This window comes from Fringilla coelebs, assembly GCF_963513975.1.
Source record: "Fringilla coelebs genome assembly, chromosome: 27".
In the NCBI taxonomy this organism is placed as follows: Eukaryota; Metazoa; Chordata; class Aves; order Passeriformes; family Fringillidae; genus Fringilla; species Fringilla coelebs.
The window spans coordinates 5,355,402-5,374,157 of record NC_140053.1 but is presented as its reverse complement, the minus strand read 5'-3'; the positions used below and the strand labels follow the sequence as shown (position 1 = coordinate 5,374,157).

General features: G+C 63.4%; 2 protein-coding genes across 4 annotated transcripts; both read left to right on the top strand.

Annotated features, from left to right (window-relative positions):
• The first annotated feature begins 546 nt into the window (after positions 1-546).
• Positions 547-12,067, top strand: ARHGAP27 (Rho GTPase activating protein 27). 3 transcript variants are annotated; one of them, XM_084222422.1, is made up of 16 exons: positions 547-675; positions 917-1,619; positions 4,773-5,198; positions 6,440-6,655; positions 6,977-7,087; positions 7,180-7,247; positions 7,344-7,431; positions 8,686-8,790; positions 9,173-9,271; positions 9,344-9,434; positions 9,568-9,687; positions 10,493-10,591; positions 10,862-10,939; positions 11,080-11,214; positions 11,510-11,615; positions 11,727-12,067. In XM_084222422.1, the coding sequence occupies exons 2-16, from the start codon at positions 936-938 to the stop codon at positions 11,902-11,904; spliced, it is 2,604 nt and encodes an 867-aa protein (XP_084078548.1). In that variant the 5' UTR covers positions 547-675; positions 917-935; the 3' UTR covers positions 11,905-12,067. The 3 variants fall into 3 exon arrangements, with proteins under 3 accessions (XP_084078548.1, XP_084078549.1, XP_084078550.1); XM_084222423.1 differs by lacking the exon at positions 9,568-9,687; XM_084222424.1 differs by lacking the exons at positions 9,568-9,687; positions 10,493-10,591.
• Positions 12,068-13,442: 1,375 nt separating this feature from the next.
• On the top strand, positions 13,443-18,096 carry TMEM98 (transmembrane protein 98; the record flags this gene model as incomplete). Its single annotated transcript, XM_084222237.1, has 7 exons — positions 13,443-13,517; positions 15,399-15,585; positions 16,024-16,155; positions 16,403-16,436; positions 16,724-16,839; positions 17,304-17,363; positions 17,889-18,096. Exons 2-7 carry the CDS (start codon positions 15,455-15,457, stop codon positions 18,094-18,096), a joined length of 681 nt encoding a protein of 226 aa, XP_084078363.1. The 5' UTR covers positions 13,443-13,517; positions 15,399-15,454.
• Positions 18,097-18,756: the final 660 nt, after the last annotated feature.

Sequence of the window (18,756 nt, the reverse complement as noted above, 5' to 3'; positions counted from 1 at the left end):
AACCTGACACGGTCTGTGGGAAGAGGACTGGGAATGGGGATGCTGCCTGTCCCTTGTCCTCTGTCTTCCATCCTCCCTGCTCATCCCCCATCTTTCTTGCCCATCCTCCATCCACCAGCATTTCACTTGGATAAGTGGTTGGAGGTCCCTTCCCCATTTTCCCTGCCCCATTTTCCTTTCCAGCTGCTCCCCACTGGTGTCAGCTTCTCCCATTGTTGTTTTCCCCACCACTCGTGCTTGGAGGACTTGGGATGTGCCCACCAACACAGCAGAACTCCCAGGGGTGCAGGGGACAAAAACCGGGGCAGGGCAGCTCCCATGGGGCCCCCCTAATGGGGTCCCCATCCCACTGCCCAGGGAGGCCCTGCCAGATCCGGCAGCAGCGCAGATCCCGGCAGCAGCGGGGCTGGGCCCTTCCTGCGGCAGGAACCTCCCGAGGAGCCGTTTCCTCGTCGGGCGGCAGCGGGTCCCCTCCGCCACCGTCCCGTCCCGCCCGCCGAGGGGACAGGACGCGGCCCGGCACCCCGAGCAGCAGCGGGGGCCGGGCACCCACCCGCCGCGGAGCCCGGCCCCGTCTCTCGTCGAGGCGGCGGCGGAAACCGGGCGAGTCGGGACCGGCCCGGCGCGGGCACGAGCGGCACCGCGGGCGCGCCCCCGCCCCAGCGCCGGCCGCAGGTGAGAGCGGGCTCGGGGACCGCGGGCTCGGTGCCTCGGGGCTCGGCGGCTCTGGGGTCTCGGGCACGGTGGCAAGGATGGTGGCGGTGACCCCAGGGTGTTCCAGCAGGTTCGGGCGGTTTCCGAACCCGCCGCGTAGGGCGGCAGCTCAGCGGGGACCCCGAGGGAGCTGAGTTGGGGGGTCCTCGGCCGAGGAGGGGTTGGGCGCTGCCGTCACCTTCCCCTGCCCTGTGTCCCGCAGGCGGAGGCGCGGGGAGGCCATGGAGGCGGCGGAGCCGGCGGAGGAGGCGCTGGTGCTGGTGGAGTACGGCTTCGAGTACCGCGCCAAGGACGGCACCTTGGTCTCCATCAAACCCAACGAGCGCTATGTGCTGCTCAAACGCACCAACCCGCACTGGTGGCACGTCCGCAGGAGCGGGGACGCCCGGCCCTTCTACATCCCGGCCCAGTACGTCAAGGAGCTGCCACCCATCGCTGCCCCAGCCCCGCTGGACCCCCCGCCATCGGGACATGCTGCGACAGAGCCGGCCGCGCTTGTCCCTCAGCCCCCGCCAGCCTACGAGTATCGATTCATCAGCGCCGCCGAGCCGGGGGAGCCGGCAGGAGGGTGCCCGGTGCCCAGGAAGGACTCGGTGCCCAGGAGGGACTCGGTGCCCAGGAGGGACTCGGTGCCCAGAAGGGACTCACCACCATCACTCAGCTCTTTTCGGGTCCTCCCGGGGCTGACCCCGCACCCCGCAGAGCCTGTGAGACCTTCGCACTCCCTGGATGACCTGGCGCGGGTGACGCCAGCACCTCACAGTGCCACTGCTGCCACGGGGGCACGCGGGGACCCCCCAGGACACTCTCGGCCGCTCGGGAAGAGCCGCTCCGAGACCCTCTGCACCTCCGGCAAGGACAGGGACGTGGCCAGGAGGTGGCCGGGGGCCGGTCCCGCGGCTCAGGTACGGTGACATCCCCACTGCTGTCCCCAAAAGCTGCGCTGGGGGGGGTTAGCGGGTAGGGGTGTTGAGCCTGGCCCCCCCGGCTGATTCAGTGGCCGTGTCCACCCACCATGACGCTGTGACCCCCGGCACCGAGTAGGGTGACACCCCGGCACTGCAGCCACTGCTGGGACCCCCCCACGTCTCCCCACCGAGCTGACCCCATGGGACAAACCTGCAGGTGAACCCACCATAGGGGTTTGCCAGAATTAACCATTTCGAAGCTGTGAGGGACCGCCCCACACAGGAACCTCCCCACACTTTCTCCACCCTCATCCCCTGGCCCGTGCCTCAGTTCCCCCACCATCATGGGCACTCCTGGGCTCTCTCAGCCCCCTATTCTGCAGAACCCCGTGGTCTCTGGGGGGTTTTGCAGTGATCCCTCAGGTTCCCGGAGTGTTCCGGGGTGAGAGGAGGCAGAAAGGGTTAACAGGGAAGCGCGGCAGCTCCTCCCTGCCGGGGCGGGAGCCTCACCTGGGCGCAGCACCCATTGACCGAGGTGGGTGCTGGGTGCACCCCGGCACAGGCCAGCGCCCCGACACCCCAAACCCACGCTCACCCCACACCAGTAAGTAGCAAAGGGCTCTGCCCAGCACCCCTTGGGCTGCACCTCCCCGAGGGGGGCGCCCAAGGGTGGGGGTCCCCACCGGCCACCAAGGCGGGCCGGGGTACATAGGGTGAGACAGTGCCGGCGGAGGGGTGGGGCCCACGACCTTGTCCACTCCTCACTTGTCCCCGAGCGCCTCACTTCGGAGTAACCCTGGGCACCTGGAGCACCCCGAGCCTGGGTGTCCCCCACTTCAAGGGGGGGTGGAGGGATTGTGCACCTGGGGGAGTTGCTGGAGGAAATGGGGTGTTGGTGGTGGGGGACTGTGTTTTACACCCCATTTCCACCCCATTTCCACCCCATTTTCACCTAATTTCCACCCCATTTTATACCTTCTGCCCCTAGCTGTGCCCTTTGCACACCCAAAGCCACTGAGCCCCCTCTGGGGGTGACCCAGCATAGTCCCCAACCCCAGTGCCAGCACGGGAGCATTCCCCTTCCCTGCTCAAATCCAACCAGTGCCAAAACCATCCAGCATCGGGCATGGCAGGACCATGGTGGCATCCGTCCTGTCACCATCTGCACCCAGTGGGATGGGATGGGATGGGACAGGATGGGATGATCCCAGTGTTGTGGGGACACAGCAGCTCCAGATCAGCTTCCATTTGAGCAGTGTGACACCAGATGGGCACCCAAAACCATCCCAGTGCAATTCCTGCTCAGCATCACCCTGGAGCAGTTCTTGCTTGGGTGGCCTTGGTTTTGCCGGAGCAGGTGACGAGTGGCAGGTTGTGGGTGACGGGTGACAACAACCCCGAGAGGAGCTGGTTCCGCCCTGGGCGTCTCTTCCGCTCCTCGAGCCCCGGCAGGAAGCGCGGTGGGTGCAGGGCCCGGCTCAGGGCGCCAGCGGCGTCACCGGAGCCTCGTGCTGTCCCCACGGCTGTCCCCACGGCTGTCCCCACCCTGGTGCCCCCAGAGCTGCCCCGGTGTCACCGCAATGGGTGACCGGGTGCCGGGGGGGCCACAGCAGGCCTGGTGCAGGGCGTTGCAGCTGCTGCACCTGGGGAAGGTAGGCAGCACCCTTGGGTGCTCTCAGCCGGGGGACAGGGGGGTGTTTTGGGGTCACCCCTTGCTAGGCTCCCCCTTGGCTTTCTGTGGGGATTTGTGGGCACTGGCAGGTGCCACAATGCCCATCCCAAAGCAGGGAGGGGCCACCCAACCCCCCCCAGGGGCGAGAAATCCCCAGGGATGCACCCATAGGACAGAGAGAGGTGCTGGGGGGGCTCGGTGCCAGGGATGCCCCATTGCCACCCCCATGTCCCCTGTCCCCAGGAGGAGGGCAGACCCCCCGGCAGTTTCTGGCCCTGCTCACCAGGGTGGGGGGGGTCGTGGGGTGATGGGGGGAGGATGAGAGATGTCATCGAGCTGCTGTCCCACTCTGATCCAGGGTGTCCCCAAGGACAGTGCACCTACTGTCACCTCCCTCGGGGTGATGGGCAGGGCTGCAGTTGGGACCTTTGTCCCCGCAGCCATTAGTGAGAGCCTGAGGCTGTAAAGCTGGGGAGATCAAAGGGTGATAGGAGGGGGTTCCCCGCTGGCAGCACCCTCCTGGTCCCAGGGGACACATCCCCCTACCCCAGCGTCCCCCCTCGTGTGGGGTCAGCCAGGCTGGTGCTGGGGATGCTATTTTGGGATGTGGTGATGGGACTGTCTGGTTCAGCATCCGGCTCTGGGTGGGAGGCCGGGGCTGTGGGTGCTGGAAATGTCCCAGGGTGCAGGTGATGAGTGCTGGGGTGCAAGCGTGGGTGAGATGGGTGTGAGTGTTGGGGTGCTGGAGAGATGGGCACAGAGGCTGGGGGTGCAGGGGATGAGCAGGTTGGAGGTGTTGGGACCGCAGATGTCACAGCAGAGGTTGTGGGTGTTCATGGTTTGGGTGTCAGTGCTGTGGGTGCTGCGGAGAGCAGGTGATGCAGGCACCAGTGATGTGGGTGCTGTATCCAGGGGGTGATGCAGGTACCAGTGATGCAGGTGTGGATGATGCGGGTGATGCATGTACAAGTGACACAGGTGCTGCATGAGTGGGTACCAGGGACACAGGTGTTGATGATGTGGGTGACATGGGTGCCAGTGATGGAGGTGCTGATGATGTGGGTGCTGATGATGCAGGTACTGATGATGCAGTGACACAGGTACCAATGCTGCAGTGCTGCTGCAGGTGCTGCACGCAGTGGGTCATGCAGGTGACATGGTGCTGGTTGTGAGGGTGCTGCCAGCTGCAGGTGACACAAGTACTGGGGACCTCGATGTACCTCCATGTGCTCATCCCTGTGCCAGTGGGTGCTCTCTGCCCTACTCTGGGTGCTGTGGGTGCCCCTCTCCACCTCCTGGCCTCCCATCACTGGCACCTCCTGCCTCACACTTCTGGAGGCCCAGGCAGGGGGGTGACCCAGCAGCCAGGGCAGGATCCGGCTCCTCAGTGCCTCACCCATCGGCCACCCGGGCACCACAGTGGGGATACCCCAGGAATGCCATCCCAGCTCAGTAGTGACACATCCGTGTTCCCCCAGACACGCAAGGAGTCAGAGGAGACACCTGATCCCATCTACCTCAACATCCAGGAGCTGCGGGAAGAAGCCGCCGCCAGCTCGGCCCCAGAGGAGCCCGGCGGCTCCGTGTCGGACTGGGAAACCCACACGGACACGGACAGTGGACATTTGTTTTATTACAACCCGGTGACGGGGGAGACCACGTGGGATTGTCCCTTCGGGCAGGCGGCCGACGGAGTGAGTCCCGCCGCCTCTCCCGCCTCCTCGCTCGCACACAGCCCGGAGCTTCCCGAGTGGGAACAGCACGTGGACGAAGGAAGCGGACAGACTTTTTTCTATAATTCGGTGACAGGTGAGACGTCGTGGGACCCCCCCAGTGCAGGAGACACGGGCAGCCCCCAGGAGAGGCTCCCTGGGGGGACGCGGTACGGTCCCATGGAGCACAGGGTGAGCACCCGGCGAGGCGCGGGGTGGGCTCGGGGTGGGGGCAGAGACAGGGATGGGAGTGGAGATGGAAATGGGATGGGATTGGAGACAGGGATGGGAATGGAGATGGAAATGGGATGGGATTGGAGACAGGGATGGGAATGGAGATGGAAATGGGATGGGATTGGAGACAGGGATGGGAATGGAAATGGAAAAGGGATGGGGTTGGAGACAGGGATGGGAATGGAGATGAAAATGGGATGGGATTGGAGACAGGGATGGGAGTGGAGATGGAAATGGGATGGGATTGGAGACAGGGATGAGAATGGAGATGGAAATAGGATGGGATTGGAGACAGGGATGAGAATGGAGACAGGGATGGGAATGAGGCAGGGATGGGAATGGAGACAGAGATGGGATTGGAGATGGAAAAGGGATGGGATTGGAGATGGAAAAGGGATGGGATTGGAGACAGAGATTGGATTGGATTGGATTGGATTGGATTGGATTGGATTGGATTGGAGACAGGGATGGGATTGGAGATGGAAAAGGGATGGGAACGGAGACAGGGATGGGAATAGAGAGGGATGGGAATGGAGATGGAAATGGGATGGGAATGAGACAGGGATGGGAACGGAGATGGAAATGGGATGGGATTGGAGACAGGGATGGGAATGGAGACAGGGATGGGAATGGAGACAGGGATGGGAATGGAGATGGAAATGGGATTGGAGACAGGGATGGGAATGGAGATGGAAAAGGGATGGGATGAAAATGGAGACATTGGAATTGAGAAAGGTGTGGGAGATGCAATGGAGATGGAGATGGAAACAAGGATGAGATGAAAATAGTGGCAGAGCTGAAGATTGAGAAAGGATGGGAAATGAAATGAACATTAATATGGAAACAAAGATGGGGAATGAAGATGAAGACAGAAGATGGAGATGGGAACAGATACAGAGATGTAGAAAGGGAGGGGACTGGAGATGGTGACCAGGATGGGATGGAGATGGACCTGGATGAAGTTGGAGATGAGAGACAGAGATGGGAATGAAGATGAAGGCGCAAATGAAGATGGAGAACAAAATGGATACTGGGATTGAGTTGGAGATGGAAACAGGAATGGGAATGGAGGTAGAGACAGGGATTGAGATAGAGATGGGAATGGAGACAGAGATGGAGCAGAGCCCACCTGGGCGAGCAAGACAGAGATGCAGATCTCTGGGTTGGGCACAAGATCTTTAACTTTCTTTTCTCTCCAGCCACCCACTCCAGAAACGGATTATCCTGACCTGTCTGCAGATGAGCTGGAGTGTTATCCTGAGGAAGACTATTCACCTGTGGGCTCCTATGATCAGGGTGCCTCTCTCTGCCTGTCCCCAAGGCACCCCGAAGAGGTGGGCTCGCCCCCAGGCTGGTATGGGCACAGCCACCCCGAGGGACTCGTGTTCTACCCTGAGCACTTCGCCCCTGACACGGTATGGGATAAGGATGGGAATAGGGATTGGGACAGGGCTGAGGATGGGGATGGGGCCAGGGAAAGGGGCAGGAACTGGAAGAGGGATGAACACAGGGGTAGGAACTGGGATGGAGACAGGGATGGGTTATGGACAAGGGCAGGGACAGCAATAGGGATAGGGACAGATGCAGACAGGGGTGACTGCCAGGGATAAACATCCTCACAAGCTCACAGAGCAGGGGCTGCAGGGGCTCTGGGGTGCTGTGGGTGCTGTGGGTGCATAGCCCAGCCCCCTCCTGGCAGGGGCACCTCGGGCTTCACCTGACCCCTCCCTGCCCAGGTGCCATTGGGCGGCCGCCACAAGCGGGCCAGCAGCGGCTCCAGCCAGGACAGCGGGCTCTCCGCCTGGCACGGCCCCGTGTCACCAGCTCCAGGCACCAGGGAGGAGAAGGTGAGCACCCGGGGAGGAACACCTAGCCTGCCCTCACCCCAGCACCGGGGAGAGCAAGGGCCAAATTTGACACCCCCACCTTCACTTTCCAGTTTAAAAGCCTCGAAAAAGCCGGGGTGCTCAACCGGACCAAGACAGTGGACAGAGGGAAGCGGCTCCGGTAAGAACATCCCGGTGTCCCCTGCCACTGGAGACACGAGTCTAGCAGGGGGAAGGAGCTGTGCTATCCCTGTGTGACCCCTGCTCCCCTCCCCAGGAAGAACTGGAGCTCCTCCTGGACAGTGTTGGAAGGGGGAATCCTCACCTTCTTCAAGGACTCCAAGCACTCAGCTGCCAGTGCCTTGGTAAGAGCCCCAATGGCCTTGGGGCAGGGCAGCTCCCATGGGAAGGGACCAGCGTCCATGGGACAGGGCCAGCATCCGTGGGACAGGGCCAGCACCCCTGGGACAGGGCCAGCCTCTGTGGGACAGGGCCAGCACCCAATTGGTCTGGACAAGGACTCACAGGATGTGGCCAATGTGTGTAGGATAGGGGCAGCACCCACAGGGAACGTGGCACTGGCCTCACCTCTGGGATGGGGGTTCAGGGCTCTGTCTAGGGGGTGCAGAGGCTCTTGGGGGAGGGGGACCATGGCCAGCACTCACAGAATGGGTCCAGCATCTGCAGGATAGGACCAGCATCCATAGGACAGGGCAAGGACACACAGGATGGAGTTGAAGCTGCGGGATGGGACCAGCACCCATAGGCTGAGGCCAACATCCAGGGGACAGGGCCAGCATGCAAAAAATGAGACCTCCGGCACTGGGGCGGGGGGGGGGGATCAGCACTTGAAGGATGGGACCAGGACCCACAGGCCAGGACAGGTGCCCTGCACAGGGACCCCAGCTCACCCCCCAGCACACCCACACTCCCTGCTGGGGTGGCAGTGTTGGAGCACCCGGAGCTGGTGGGAGCCAGCAGGAGGAAGCAGAGCCAGCCCCAGTCGTCCCCGGGTCCAGCTCCTCCCCCCGCAGTGCCCAGCAGCTGCCACCGGATGCAAAGTGCAGAAGTTGCCGTGGGTCTTGCAACACCCTGTGGTGACAGCGACGGGTGAGGGGGGGAGACGGGGAAGACAGGGCACCCACAGCTGGGGAGACAGTGCTGGCCCCACCTCGGGGGTTCAGTGCTCTGTCTGGGGGTGCAGAGGCTCTTGGGGCAGGGGGAACCATGGCCAAAGCACCCCAAAATCCAGGGCATGAGGAGAAGCAGTGGGTCTGATGCTCTCCCTCTGCAAAATCCTCCTCCCTGGGGGCAGCCACCCCTTCCCTTCCTGCAGTGTCACTGAGAGGGACCCCAAAGCTGGAGCCCCACCAGGGTCCCTGGGGAGGGCTGGGAATGTCCCTTGAGGTGATGGCAGCCCTAGGACATGGCTGTCCCCTCAGCCCACCACAGCAGTCTCATGTCCTAGTCCTGCAGAGACCATAGGAGGGGACAGAGGAGTCCCACAAATGACATCTGGCAACCTTGCCTTTCTGGAGGGCAGCCCACACTCCCCAGCAGGATCCCGGTGTCCCTGTCCCCTCTGGGCAGGTGCCACCCTCATCCCCTTGTCCCCACAGAGGCACCCCAGCACCCTGACCACCCCCGAGCACACGGTGAAGCTGCGCGGGGCCACCCTCACCTGGGCCGGCAGGGACAAGTCCAGCAAGAAGAATGTCCTGGAGGTGAGCAGGTGACAGCAGGAGGGACACTGGTCACACCCCAGGGTCCATATGTGGCCCACAGGGCAATGCCACACCTGCCCAGTTCATCCCACCAGGGCATGGATGTGGGCACACTGGGGACGTGCCAGGTTGGGCCTACAGGGACTGGCAGTGCCGGTCACTGTCCCCTTCTGATGGGCACCGAGAGGCCACCAAGGGACATCCTGGCTCCCAGAGGGGTTTTGCACAGGGAGGAGCCGCTCCAGCCGCCCCAGCTCCCCGCAGACGGCACCGTTTGGTGTCACCGCAGCTGGCGCCGGGCTCAGCCACATCCTGGTTCCCAAATCCGGCTGGTTGCGGCAGCCCCGTGCCCTTTCCCTGACCTTTGCCTTCGCTCCGGCAGCTGAGGACGCGGGAGGGCTCGGAATTCCTCATCCAGCATGACTCGGAGCAGATCATCACCGCCTGGCACAAGGCCATCGCCGACAGCATCGGCCGGAGGGTGAGCGGGCCCCCGATCCCCCGCGGCCACCCTGGGGCCGGGCCCCGGCGTCTCACGGTGCCGCTTCCGTAGGGCTCCGACATCTCCGCAGAGGAGGAGGCCGAAATTCGGGCTGAATTCGGTTCCCGGGAGAAGCTGGGGGGCGGCGAGGAGCGCAGGGCAGGTGAGCACCGGCACCCGGGATGGGCACGGGGGACCGGCAGTGCCACCCACCCTGCGGGTCCCGGGGTGGGACGGGCCGGGAGCGCCCGGGCGGACCCTGGGGACGGTGCTGACGTGTGCCATGTCCCCGGCAGCGGCCGGGCAGGTGACGGGCACTGCCGAGAGTGACACCAACCGAGTCCGGAACAAACTCCGCAAGTTCCTGCAGAGGCGGCCGACGCTGCAGTCCCTGCGGGAGAGGGGCTACATCAAGGGTGGGTGTGGGGAGCGGGATCGGGGGGTGCTGGCACGGGGCTGGATTGAGGATACGTGCTGGGATGAGGGTAAATCCAGAGTGAGATGGGGTGTCGGGCTAGGGCTGTCGAGGGTGGGTGCTGGAAGAGGGCTGAGTCCCTCCGGATGGCTGCAGGCTGGAGGGTGGGAGGGGACAGGCAGGGATGGAGCTGGGACAGGCAGGGATGGACCTGGGACAGCCAAGGAGGGAGTTGGGACAGCCAAGGGGGGAGCTGGGACAGTCAGGGATGGAGCTGGGACAGGCAAGGATGGAGCTGGGGCAGCCAAGGGGGGAGCTGGGACAGCCAAGGGGGGAGCTGGGACAGGCAGGGATGGAGCTGGGACAGCCAAGGGGGGAGCTGGGACAGGCAGGGATGGAGCTGGGACAGCCAAGGGGGGAGCTGGGACAGGCAGGGATGGAGCTGGGACAGCCAAGGGGGGAGCTGGGACAGTCAGGGATGGAGCTGGTTCAGCCAAGGGGGGAGCTGGGACAGGCAGGGATGGAGCTGGGACAGGCAAGGATGGAGCTGGGACAGGCAGGGATGGAGCTGGGACAGTCAGGGATGGAGCTGGGACAGCCAAGGGGGGAGCTGGGACACTGGGTTGAGTGACCGAGCCCAAGCCTGACCCAGCGTCTTGGTGATGGGCTTGGGCATGTCCCATCGCCTCCAGCCACTGTGGTGGGACACTCCTATGGGAACAAGTCACTCTGTCCTCAACCCTGTCCCCCACTAGCCACACTCCTGGTGTCCCCTGGCCATGCTCATGTCCCTGCTGTGTTCCTAGACCAGGTTTTCGGCTGCTCACTGCTGGTGCTGTGTGAGCGGGAGCGAGGGACGGTGCCACGCTTTGTCCTGCAGTGCATCTGGACCGTGGAGAGGAGAGGTACAGGGGACAGGGACAGCCTGGGATACCGGCATGGGGACATGGGGACAGCTCCAGGGACAGCTACATGGGATATTTGGGTTTTCCTTGGAAGCCTTGGCTGCTACATGCACAAACGCAGCTGTACTGGTCACTGTACAGCTGGCTGTGGACATCCTCCAGGGGACAGCAGGGACACATGGGGACCCAGAGATCCCTCAGGATTGCCTAATGACCCATCCCAGCATGGATTGTTTAACTGAGAGCTTTCCCCCATCTCCATCTGCCCAGGTCTGGACATTGATGGGCTGTACCGGGTCAGTGGCAACCTGGCCACCATCCAGAAACTGCGCTACAAGGTGGAGCACGGTACGGTCAGCTGCAGTGACAGTGAGGGACAATGGGGTATCGCCTCCTTCAGGGGCAGAGGGACAAGGGAGGGGGTTACCAGGGACCACCCACCCATCCCTGAGGCTCTGGACACAGCTGAGGTGCTGCCCCACCCCCAGATGAGCAGCTGGACCTGGATGACGGGCGCTGGGAGGACATCCACGTTGTCACCGGGGCACTGAAGCTCTTCCTGCGGGAGCTGCCAGAGCCACTTGTCCCCTTCAGCCACTTCGACAAGTTCATCGCTGCCATCAGTGAGGAACAGGGACAGGGGGTGGGGTGGGATGGGGTGGGGTGGGATGGGATGGAGACAAGGATGGGAACTGCAATCGAATGGAGATGGGATAGGGAAGGGTATAAGGATGGGGTTGGGGACAGGAACGAGATAGAAAAGGGATGGGAATGGAGACAGGAACTGGGAACGGGGGGGATGATGGAGATGGGGATTAGGACAGGGAGAAGGATGGGATGAAGATGGGAGTGGAGGTGGGGACAGGGATGCTGTGACTGCTGGAGCCAGCACCCCACCATGCCCTCCCTCCCTGGCAGAGATCCAGGACCTGTCCCTGCGGGGTCACTGCATCCGGGACCTGGTGCTGTCCCTGCCATCCGCCCACCATGACACCATGAAGGTCCTTTTCCGCCACCTCTGCAGGTGACAGCTCCTTGTTCCCCCAAACCCAACCCAGAGCAGGAAGGCAGAACATGACTCTGGGGATAGGCCCCAGGGTCAGGGTCATGCTGGTGACACTCCCCTGTCCTGCAGGGTGGTGGAGCACAAGGAGGAGAACCGTATGTCGGTGCAGAGCGTCGCCATCGTCTTCGGCCCCACGCTGCTGCGGCCAGCCAGCGAGGAGAGCAACATGGCCATGCACATGGTCTTCCAGAACCAAGTGGTGGAGCACATCCTCAACCACTATGGATACATCTTCCCTGATGGATAAACCCTGGGAACACGTGTGGGCACGAGCCTGGCAGTGGGGACTTGATGGAGCAGCATCTCCAGGAAGGACTTGGCCATGTGTCACCTCGGTGGTGGCTCCACGGAGGGCAGCGCAGTGACCCGGCTCAAGGGAGGGGCACCTGGGGGGTCCTCCTTGGCCACCCCGTCCCACCGGGGCTGGATGTGGGGGGCCAAGCCCCGGGGGGTGTGGGGGGAGCTCGGGCGGTCGCCGTGGTCAGTGGAGCCCTGCAGTGCCCCCTGGAGCCGGCATTCCCGGGTGGAGCAAGGAGGGGCCGGCGGGCAGGGCCTGCTGGGCGGTGGCGCCGGCGGGCAGGGAGGGGCCGGGCAGTGCCCTGGCTGTGGCCCCTGCCCCCATCCCAAATAAAGAGCCCATCCAGACACAGGGCTGCGGTGTGGCTGGCAGGACAAGGGGACATCCCAGGGACGTGGGTGGCACAGCAGGGGCTCGGTGCTCCTTGGTTCCTGGTGACCCTTGGGGACACCACATGGCCTTCGTAGCCCATGAGGATGAGGGGACCTGGGACACCTATACCTGGCTGGTGTCACCAAGCACTGCATCACCACAAATGTCACCACAGACAGCGAGACGTGATGAGAGCCACACGGTCATGGGACATGAGTTTCCCTCACCCAGAGCCACCTCCTGGGGTGGGGGCACTTTGGGTCATGATGGTGACGAGCTGGGACACAACCAGGACTGGATGGGACACAAAAAGGATGGCAAGAGACATGACTGAAAGTGCTTTCGGGCATCACGGGGACAATAAAGGGCATGGCAGGGACATCAGGAGGAGGTGTGGGGACATGGGACACATGTCCCATGCTTTGAAACACATCAAGGACAGCACATGGCAGCAGTTGGGGACCCAGGGATGGCTGGGGTACAGAGGGGAACTTGGGGACACAACAAGGGCACTTTGGGGTGTGGTGGGGATGTAATGGGGCCAAGCTGGACTGCAGTGGGGACACTTTGGGACAAGACTGAGACACTTTGGGGTGCAGTGGGGTCATTTTGGGGCACAAGGATTTTCAGGACACAAAGGAAAGCCTCAGGAGTGCAGGGATGTGGTTTGGGACACAATGGGGACAATTTGGGATGCAACTGAGACATTTTGGGACACAAGGGAACACAACTGGGGACAGGAAAGAGACGGTGTGGAATGCAGGAGGAAATCTGGGGGCACAAGGGGATGCCTTGGGGGGACAAGATGATGCTTCAAGGGTGCCACAGGGGCACTTTGGGGCAGAACAGAGCCACCTTGGGGTGCAAGAGGGCCGCTTTGGAGCACAAGGAGGTACTTTGTGACAAGAGGGGATTCTTCAGGAGCGCAGTGGGAGTGCTTTGGGACATTTTGGGACACTTTTGGATGCATGGGACGCACTTGAGAGCTTTGGGAGGCGCAGGGGACCCTCGGGGCCCTGCGGGGCGGAAGGGGGGCGGTGCCGGGGGCAGAGCCCGGCCGATCCCCGCTCCCACCCCGTTCCCTCTCTGCTCCCTCCCCGCTCCCATCCCGATCCCACCCCGCTCCCGGCCCCGCTCCGCGCCCCCCGCCCGGCTCCATCTTGTTCGCGGCCGCCGCGGAGCCGCTCCAGGTGCGGGGGTCCGGGAGGGATTGGGGGGACCCGGGAGGGTCGCAGGGACCCGCCGAGGGATCTGGGAGGGGATCTCCCGCCTGGGACCCCCCCCCCAGCCATCCCCCACCCCTCCACGGGATCCCAGGCTCTGTAAGGGACCCCTGGGAGCCATCCTTCATATAGAGCCGTGTCGGGACCCCCCAGAGACCCTCATCCCCATCTCTGGGTTCTCGGAGCGACCCTCAGGGCCAGGAGGGACCCCATCAGCTCCGTGACCCCCCGGTAACCGGAACTGTGCGGGACCGGGAACCGCCAGCAGCGCCCCACCCCCCCCCCAAAATGCCCCCAGACAAACACCCCCGGGTCCCCCCTCCAGCAGCGACCCCCCCACAACCCCCCCAGGCACTCACAGGGACTCTCCGGACACCCCCCAGCAGCACTCCCCCCCCCACACACACTCAGGACTCCCCCCCCCCCAGCAGCGTCCACCCATCCCAGAACCCTCCAAACCCCTCTCCCAGTGCCCCCCCAGACTCCCCCTTTCTCCTTCTCACCTTCCCTGGTGCTGCACGGGCAGGGTCCGACCCCAGCCCAGCCGGGACAGGGACACCCCCTGGGGCTGGGGGCGGCACTGGGGACACTTTGGGGGGGCCTGGAGACACCCCTGGGGCTGTGCCCTCCCCAGCACCAGGCACCAGGGGGTTACAGCAAAAGCAGCTTTGGCAGCCAAAATCCTTCTTAAGGCTTTAATCGCAGTGAGAAAGTGGCGGAGGGGAGGGAAGGGGGGAGCCCCCTGCCCCCCCTCACTGTCCCCAACTCTGTAGGGTTACAGCGACAACTGCAGCCGGGCTGGAAATTTAAGCCAAATCCTTAACCCTGGTTTAAAATCCAATGGGATTTAGGGGCGAAATCAAAAAGGGTGAGGGGAGGGGGGAAGCAGTGGGGCCGGAGGGTTTTGGGGGCCCATCCCGCACCCCCGCTCCGTGGGGGGCCCAGGTGTGAGTCAGGGGGCGAAGGTCGGTGTGGCTGTGTTTGCACGCCCGGCACGGAAGTGGCACCGTTCCCGCGTGTCCCGTGTCCCGCCCGGCGGTGCCTCCCGGCTGGAGCAGGTAGGGAGGGCAGGGATGGAGCCCCCGGCCCGCGGGATAGGCATGGGGCGGAGGGTCCCCCCGCAGGGTGGGAACCCCACAGGGACTCCCGGTCCCTCCAGGTGGGGACACAAGGTCCCCGGGGCCTAGTATGGCTGGTGTCCTGCTGAACATGGGGACAAGGGACACAAAGGCCCTGCTACTGCAGCAGGGCTGGCTCACGGGTCCCTGTGGGCCAGCTGGGATCAGATTTGGGGGATCCCTATGGAAAGGGAGCTCTGGAGGTCCACATGACCCCATAGGAACCAGGACTGGGGGCTCTGGAGGTCCCTGTGGCCCCATAGGGAGAGGAAATCTGGGAACTCTGGGCTCCCTATAGGGATCAGTCTCTGGGGTCCCCATGGCCCCATAGGGAAGGGCTCTGGGGGTCCCCATAAGGGTCAGGCTCTGGGGGGGTCTCCATGTGCCCATAGGGACAGGGCTGTGGGTGGGGTCTCCAGAAGGACACACTCTGGGGGTGTGTCACCCCTCTATGGCCCAGGCCTTGCTCTCCTGACCCCAGCTCCTGTCCCTGCATCCCCATGGCCATGGTGACGGGATGAGGGCAGCTCCCCAAATCATGCTGCACCCCATACCCAGAGTCACCACATCCCCCAAGTGACACTGCCTCTAGAAAGAGGGGGAACAGGGGGACCCTGGGGACAGGGATCCATCAGGGGGTGACACCGGGTCCTGGCTGGGCATTTTGGGGTGCAGGATAGAGAGGAGAACATCTGTGGGGTTCCAGTCCCCAGTGCCCCTGTCACTGCAGCCCCCAGCGTGCTGTGATGGCCCCGGACGCCTGAGCCCCTGCAGCGGGGACGAACCATGGAGACCGTTGTCATCGTGGCCATCGGGGTGCTGGCCACCATCTTCCTGGCGTCCTTCGTGGCGCTGGTGGTGGTGTGCAGGCAGCGCTACTGTCACCCCAAGGACCTGCGCCACCACTACGACACCAAGTGAGTGATCCGCAGGGGTGGCAGCGTCCCTGTCCCCACCAGGGAGGGACCCCAACCCCCATGGGCTGGGGACAGTGCTGGGGACATATTCAGCATCATCAAGGAGACAATGTGGGGGACATGTCCACAGTCATCAGGGAGACAAAGATGGGGACACACCCGCCATACTCAGGGGGACAGAGATGGGGGCACATCGGCCATCATCAAAGGGACAAAGCTGGGGACATATCCCCATCATCCAGGGAACAAAGATGGGGACACATCCACTGTGATCGGGAGGGTGATGCAGGTGATGTCCAGCATCATCAGAGAGAAGAAGCTGGGGACACTTCCACATCACCAGAGGGACAAACATGGGAACACATCCACCAGCCACTGAGACTGTGGGGCAGCCTGAGGAGGTGGCCCTTGGTGGGATGTCCCCCATGTCTCTGACAGACCCATCGTGGACCTGATGGGGACCACAGAGACACCATCAGAGCCCTCGGAGCTGGAGCTGGACGACGTGGTCATCACCAACCCCCACATAGAGGCCATCCTGGAGAACGAGGACTGGCTCGAGGACGCCTCGTGAGTGTTCCCTGTGTCCCCCCAATGCTGGGGACCCCTATGCAGTGCCAGCCCCTCGTCATGGGATGTAGAGGACAGATTTGGAGGTCACCAAGGCATAGGGATGGTCCTCAAGATGGTCTTGGGGTGGGAATAACCCCATAGGTCTGGGGGACATGGGGTGTGGGCTGCCAGGAGATGGGGGACACACAGGGGACACAGAGCCAGGGGGACACAGGTGAATTCACACCCTCCTCCCTCTCCACAGGGGTCTGGTGTCCCACTGCATTGCCATCCTGAAGGTGAGTGAGGGCGTGGCACTGGTGGCAGGGGTGACATGACACTGGTGGTACTGGTTGAGCTGTGGTACTCGTAGGCAGTGGTGGCACCAGTGGCACTGGTGGCAAGGGTCACACTGGTGGCAGTGGTGGTACCAGAGGCACTTGTGACATTGATGTCAATGGTGGGCAGCACTTGTGGTAATGGTAGCAATGGTGACATTGGTACTGGTGGCACTGGTGCTGATGGTAGGTGGCACTTGTGCCACTGGTGCTGATGGTGGCACTGACTGCCTGCCGCTATCCCCCAGATCTGTCACACGCTGACGGAGAAGTTGGTGGCCATGACCATGGGCTCAGGCGCACGTGTGAAGTCCCCAGCCAGCCTGGGTGACATCATTGTGGTGGCCAAGCGCATCAGCCCCAGGTGACAGGGGATGTCTGGCGGGTCCCAGGGCTCTTGCATGGGGCCTTGTGGCTCTGGGGTGTCCCCACGGACTGCGGGGGGGGGGGGAAATTCAGGACTCTGGAGGGTCCCCAGAGATTTGGGACAGGGTGGGTCTGGAGGGGTCATGGGAGTTCTGGGGATGTCCTGGGGCTCTGGGGAGAGTCCTGAGGCACTGGGGTGGGGCAGGGGGGAGCCCTCGGGACTCTGGAGGGAAACATGGGGACTTCAGGGGCGCCCGGGGACTCTGAGAGGTGTCCCAGGGCCCTGGGGTAGTTCTGAGACTCTGGGAGGAGTCCTGAGGCTCAGGGGGTACCTGGGATTCTGGGGGGTTCCTGGGGCTCTAGGGGGGGTCCCAGGGCTCCAAGAGAGCTCTTGATGCCTGGGGTGGGTGTGCTGGAGGTGTCACCGCAGCGTCCCTGGGGTTAATGCTGTCCCCACTGCAGGGTGGACGATGTGGTGAGATCCATGTACCCCCCGCTGGACCCCAAACTGCTGGACGCAAGGTGACAGCGGTGGGAAGGACAGGGACCCCACTCCTGGGTGGGGACAGAGACACATACCTGTGGGTGGGGACACTCCCCACCCCGTACCACACCTCTGGGGACAACCCCATTTAGGGACCAGCCCAGGTGACCCATCAGAACAGGGAGGCCCCTTGGTATAAGCAGATCCCAGAATATCCCAGGTTGGGAGGGACCCCAAGGCTCATCCAGTCCTACCCCCGGCCCCACCTGGACCCCCCAATAATCCCACCCTGGGCATCCCTGTCCAAAGGCTCCTGGAGCTCTGGCAGCCTCGGAGCTGTGCCCATCCCCTGGGGAGCCTGGGCAGTGCCCAGCACCTTGTGGGGGGAGAACCTTTCCCTGAGTTCCATCCCAACCCCCTGTGACACAACCTCAGGCCATTCCCGGGGTCCTGTCCCTAGTCACCACAGGCAAACTGGGGGCCACACTGCTGCTGAGGAAGCCACATGGGACAGGGCGGTGACAGGGAGGTGACAGGGCGGTGACAGCCCCGTGTCCCCGCAGGGCCGCGGCGCTGCTGCTGTCGGTCAGTCACCTGGTGCTGGTGACCCGCAGCGCCTGTCGCCAGCCGGCCGCTCGCCACTGGGTCGAGCGCTCGCTGGCGGCCGCCGAGGAGCACATGGCCGTGCTGCGCCAGGCCGCCATGGCCACCGAGCCCGAGCGGCCACCGGCCCCCGGCGAGCCCCCCCGCCAGGAGCAGTCGGCCATCTGACCCCAATAAAGGCCGTCTGACCCCAATAAAGGCCCCGTGTGCCCCCAACCCCACACGGCGGCTCTGGGATGGGCTGGTGATGTGGTGTCTGCATGGACAGGGGTCTGGTGGGGGGAACGGGGGTGTTGAAGGGGAGGTTGGGGGTCTAGGGAGGGACTGGGGGGCTTGGGAGGGAGTGCGGAGGGGGTTTGAGGGGTTCAGAGGGGATTTTGTGGGGTTGGAGGTGGATTTGGAGGGGTTGGGGGGCTAGGGAGTGAGGGTGGAGGGGGTTTGAGGGATTTAGAAGGATTTCAGGGTGTTGGAGCAGGAATTGGAGGAGCTGGGGGTCTAGGGAGGGGTTGAGGAAAATGGAAGGGAGTGTGGAGAAAGGTTGGAAGGGGGCTTGAAAGGATTTTGAAGGGTTTGGAAGGTTGGAGGTGGTTTGGGGGAGCTAGAAGGGATTTTGGGGAGTTTGGAAGGGGATTTTGGGGGGGTTGGGGTGTAGGGAGGGTTTTGGGGACTTGGAAGGGAGTGGGGCTGGGGTTTGGAGGGGTTGGGAAGGCTGGAGGTGGTTTGGAGGGTTGGAGGCAGATTTGTTGGGGGTGGGGCATCTAGGGACGGTTTTGGGGGGCTTGGAATGGAGTTTGAAGGGGTTTGAGGGTTATGGAGAAGATTTCAGGG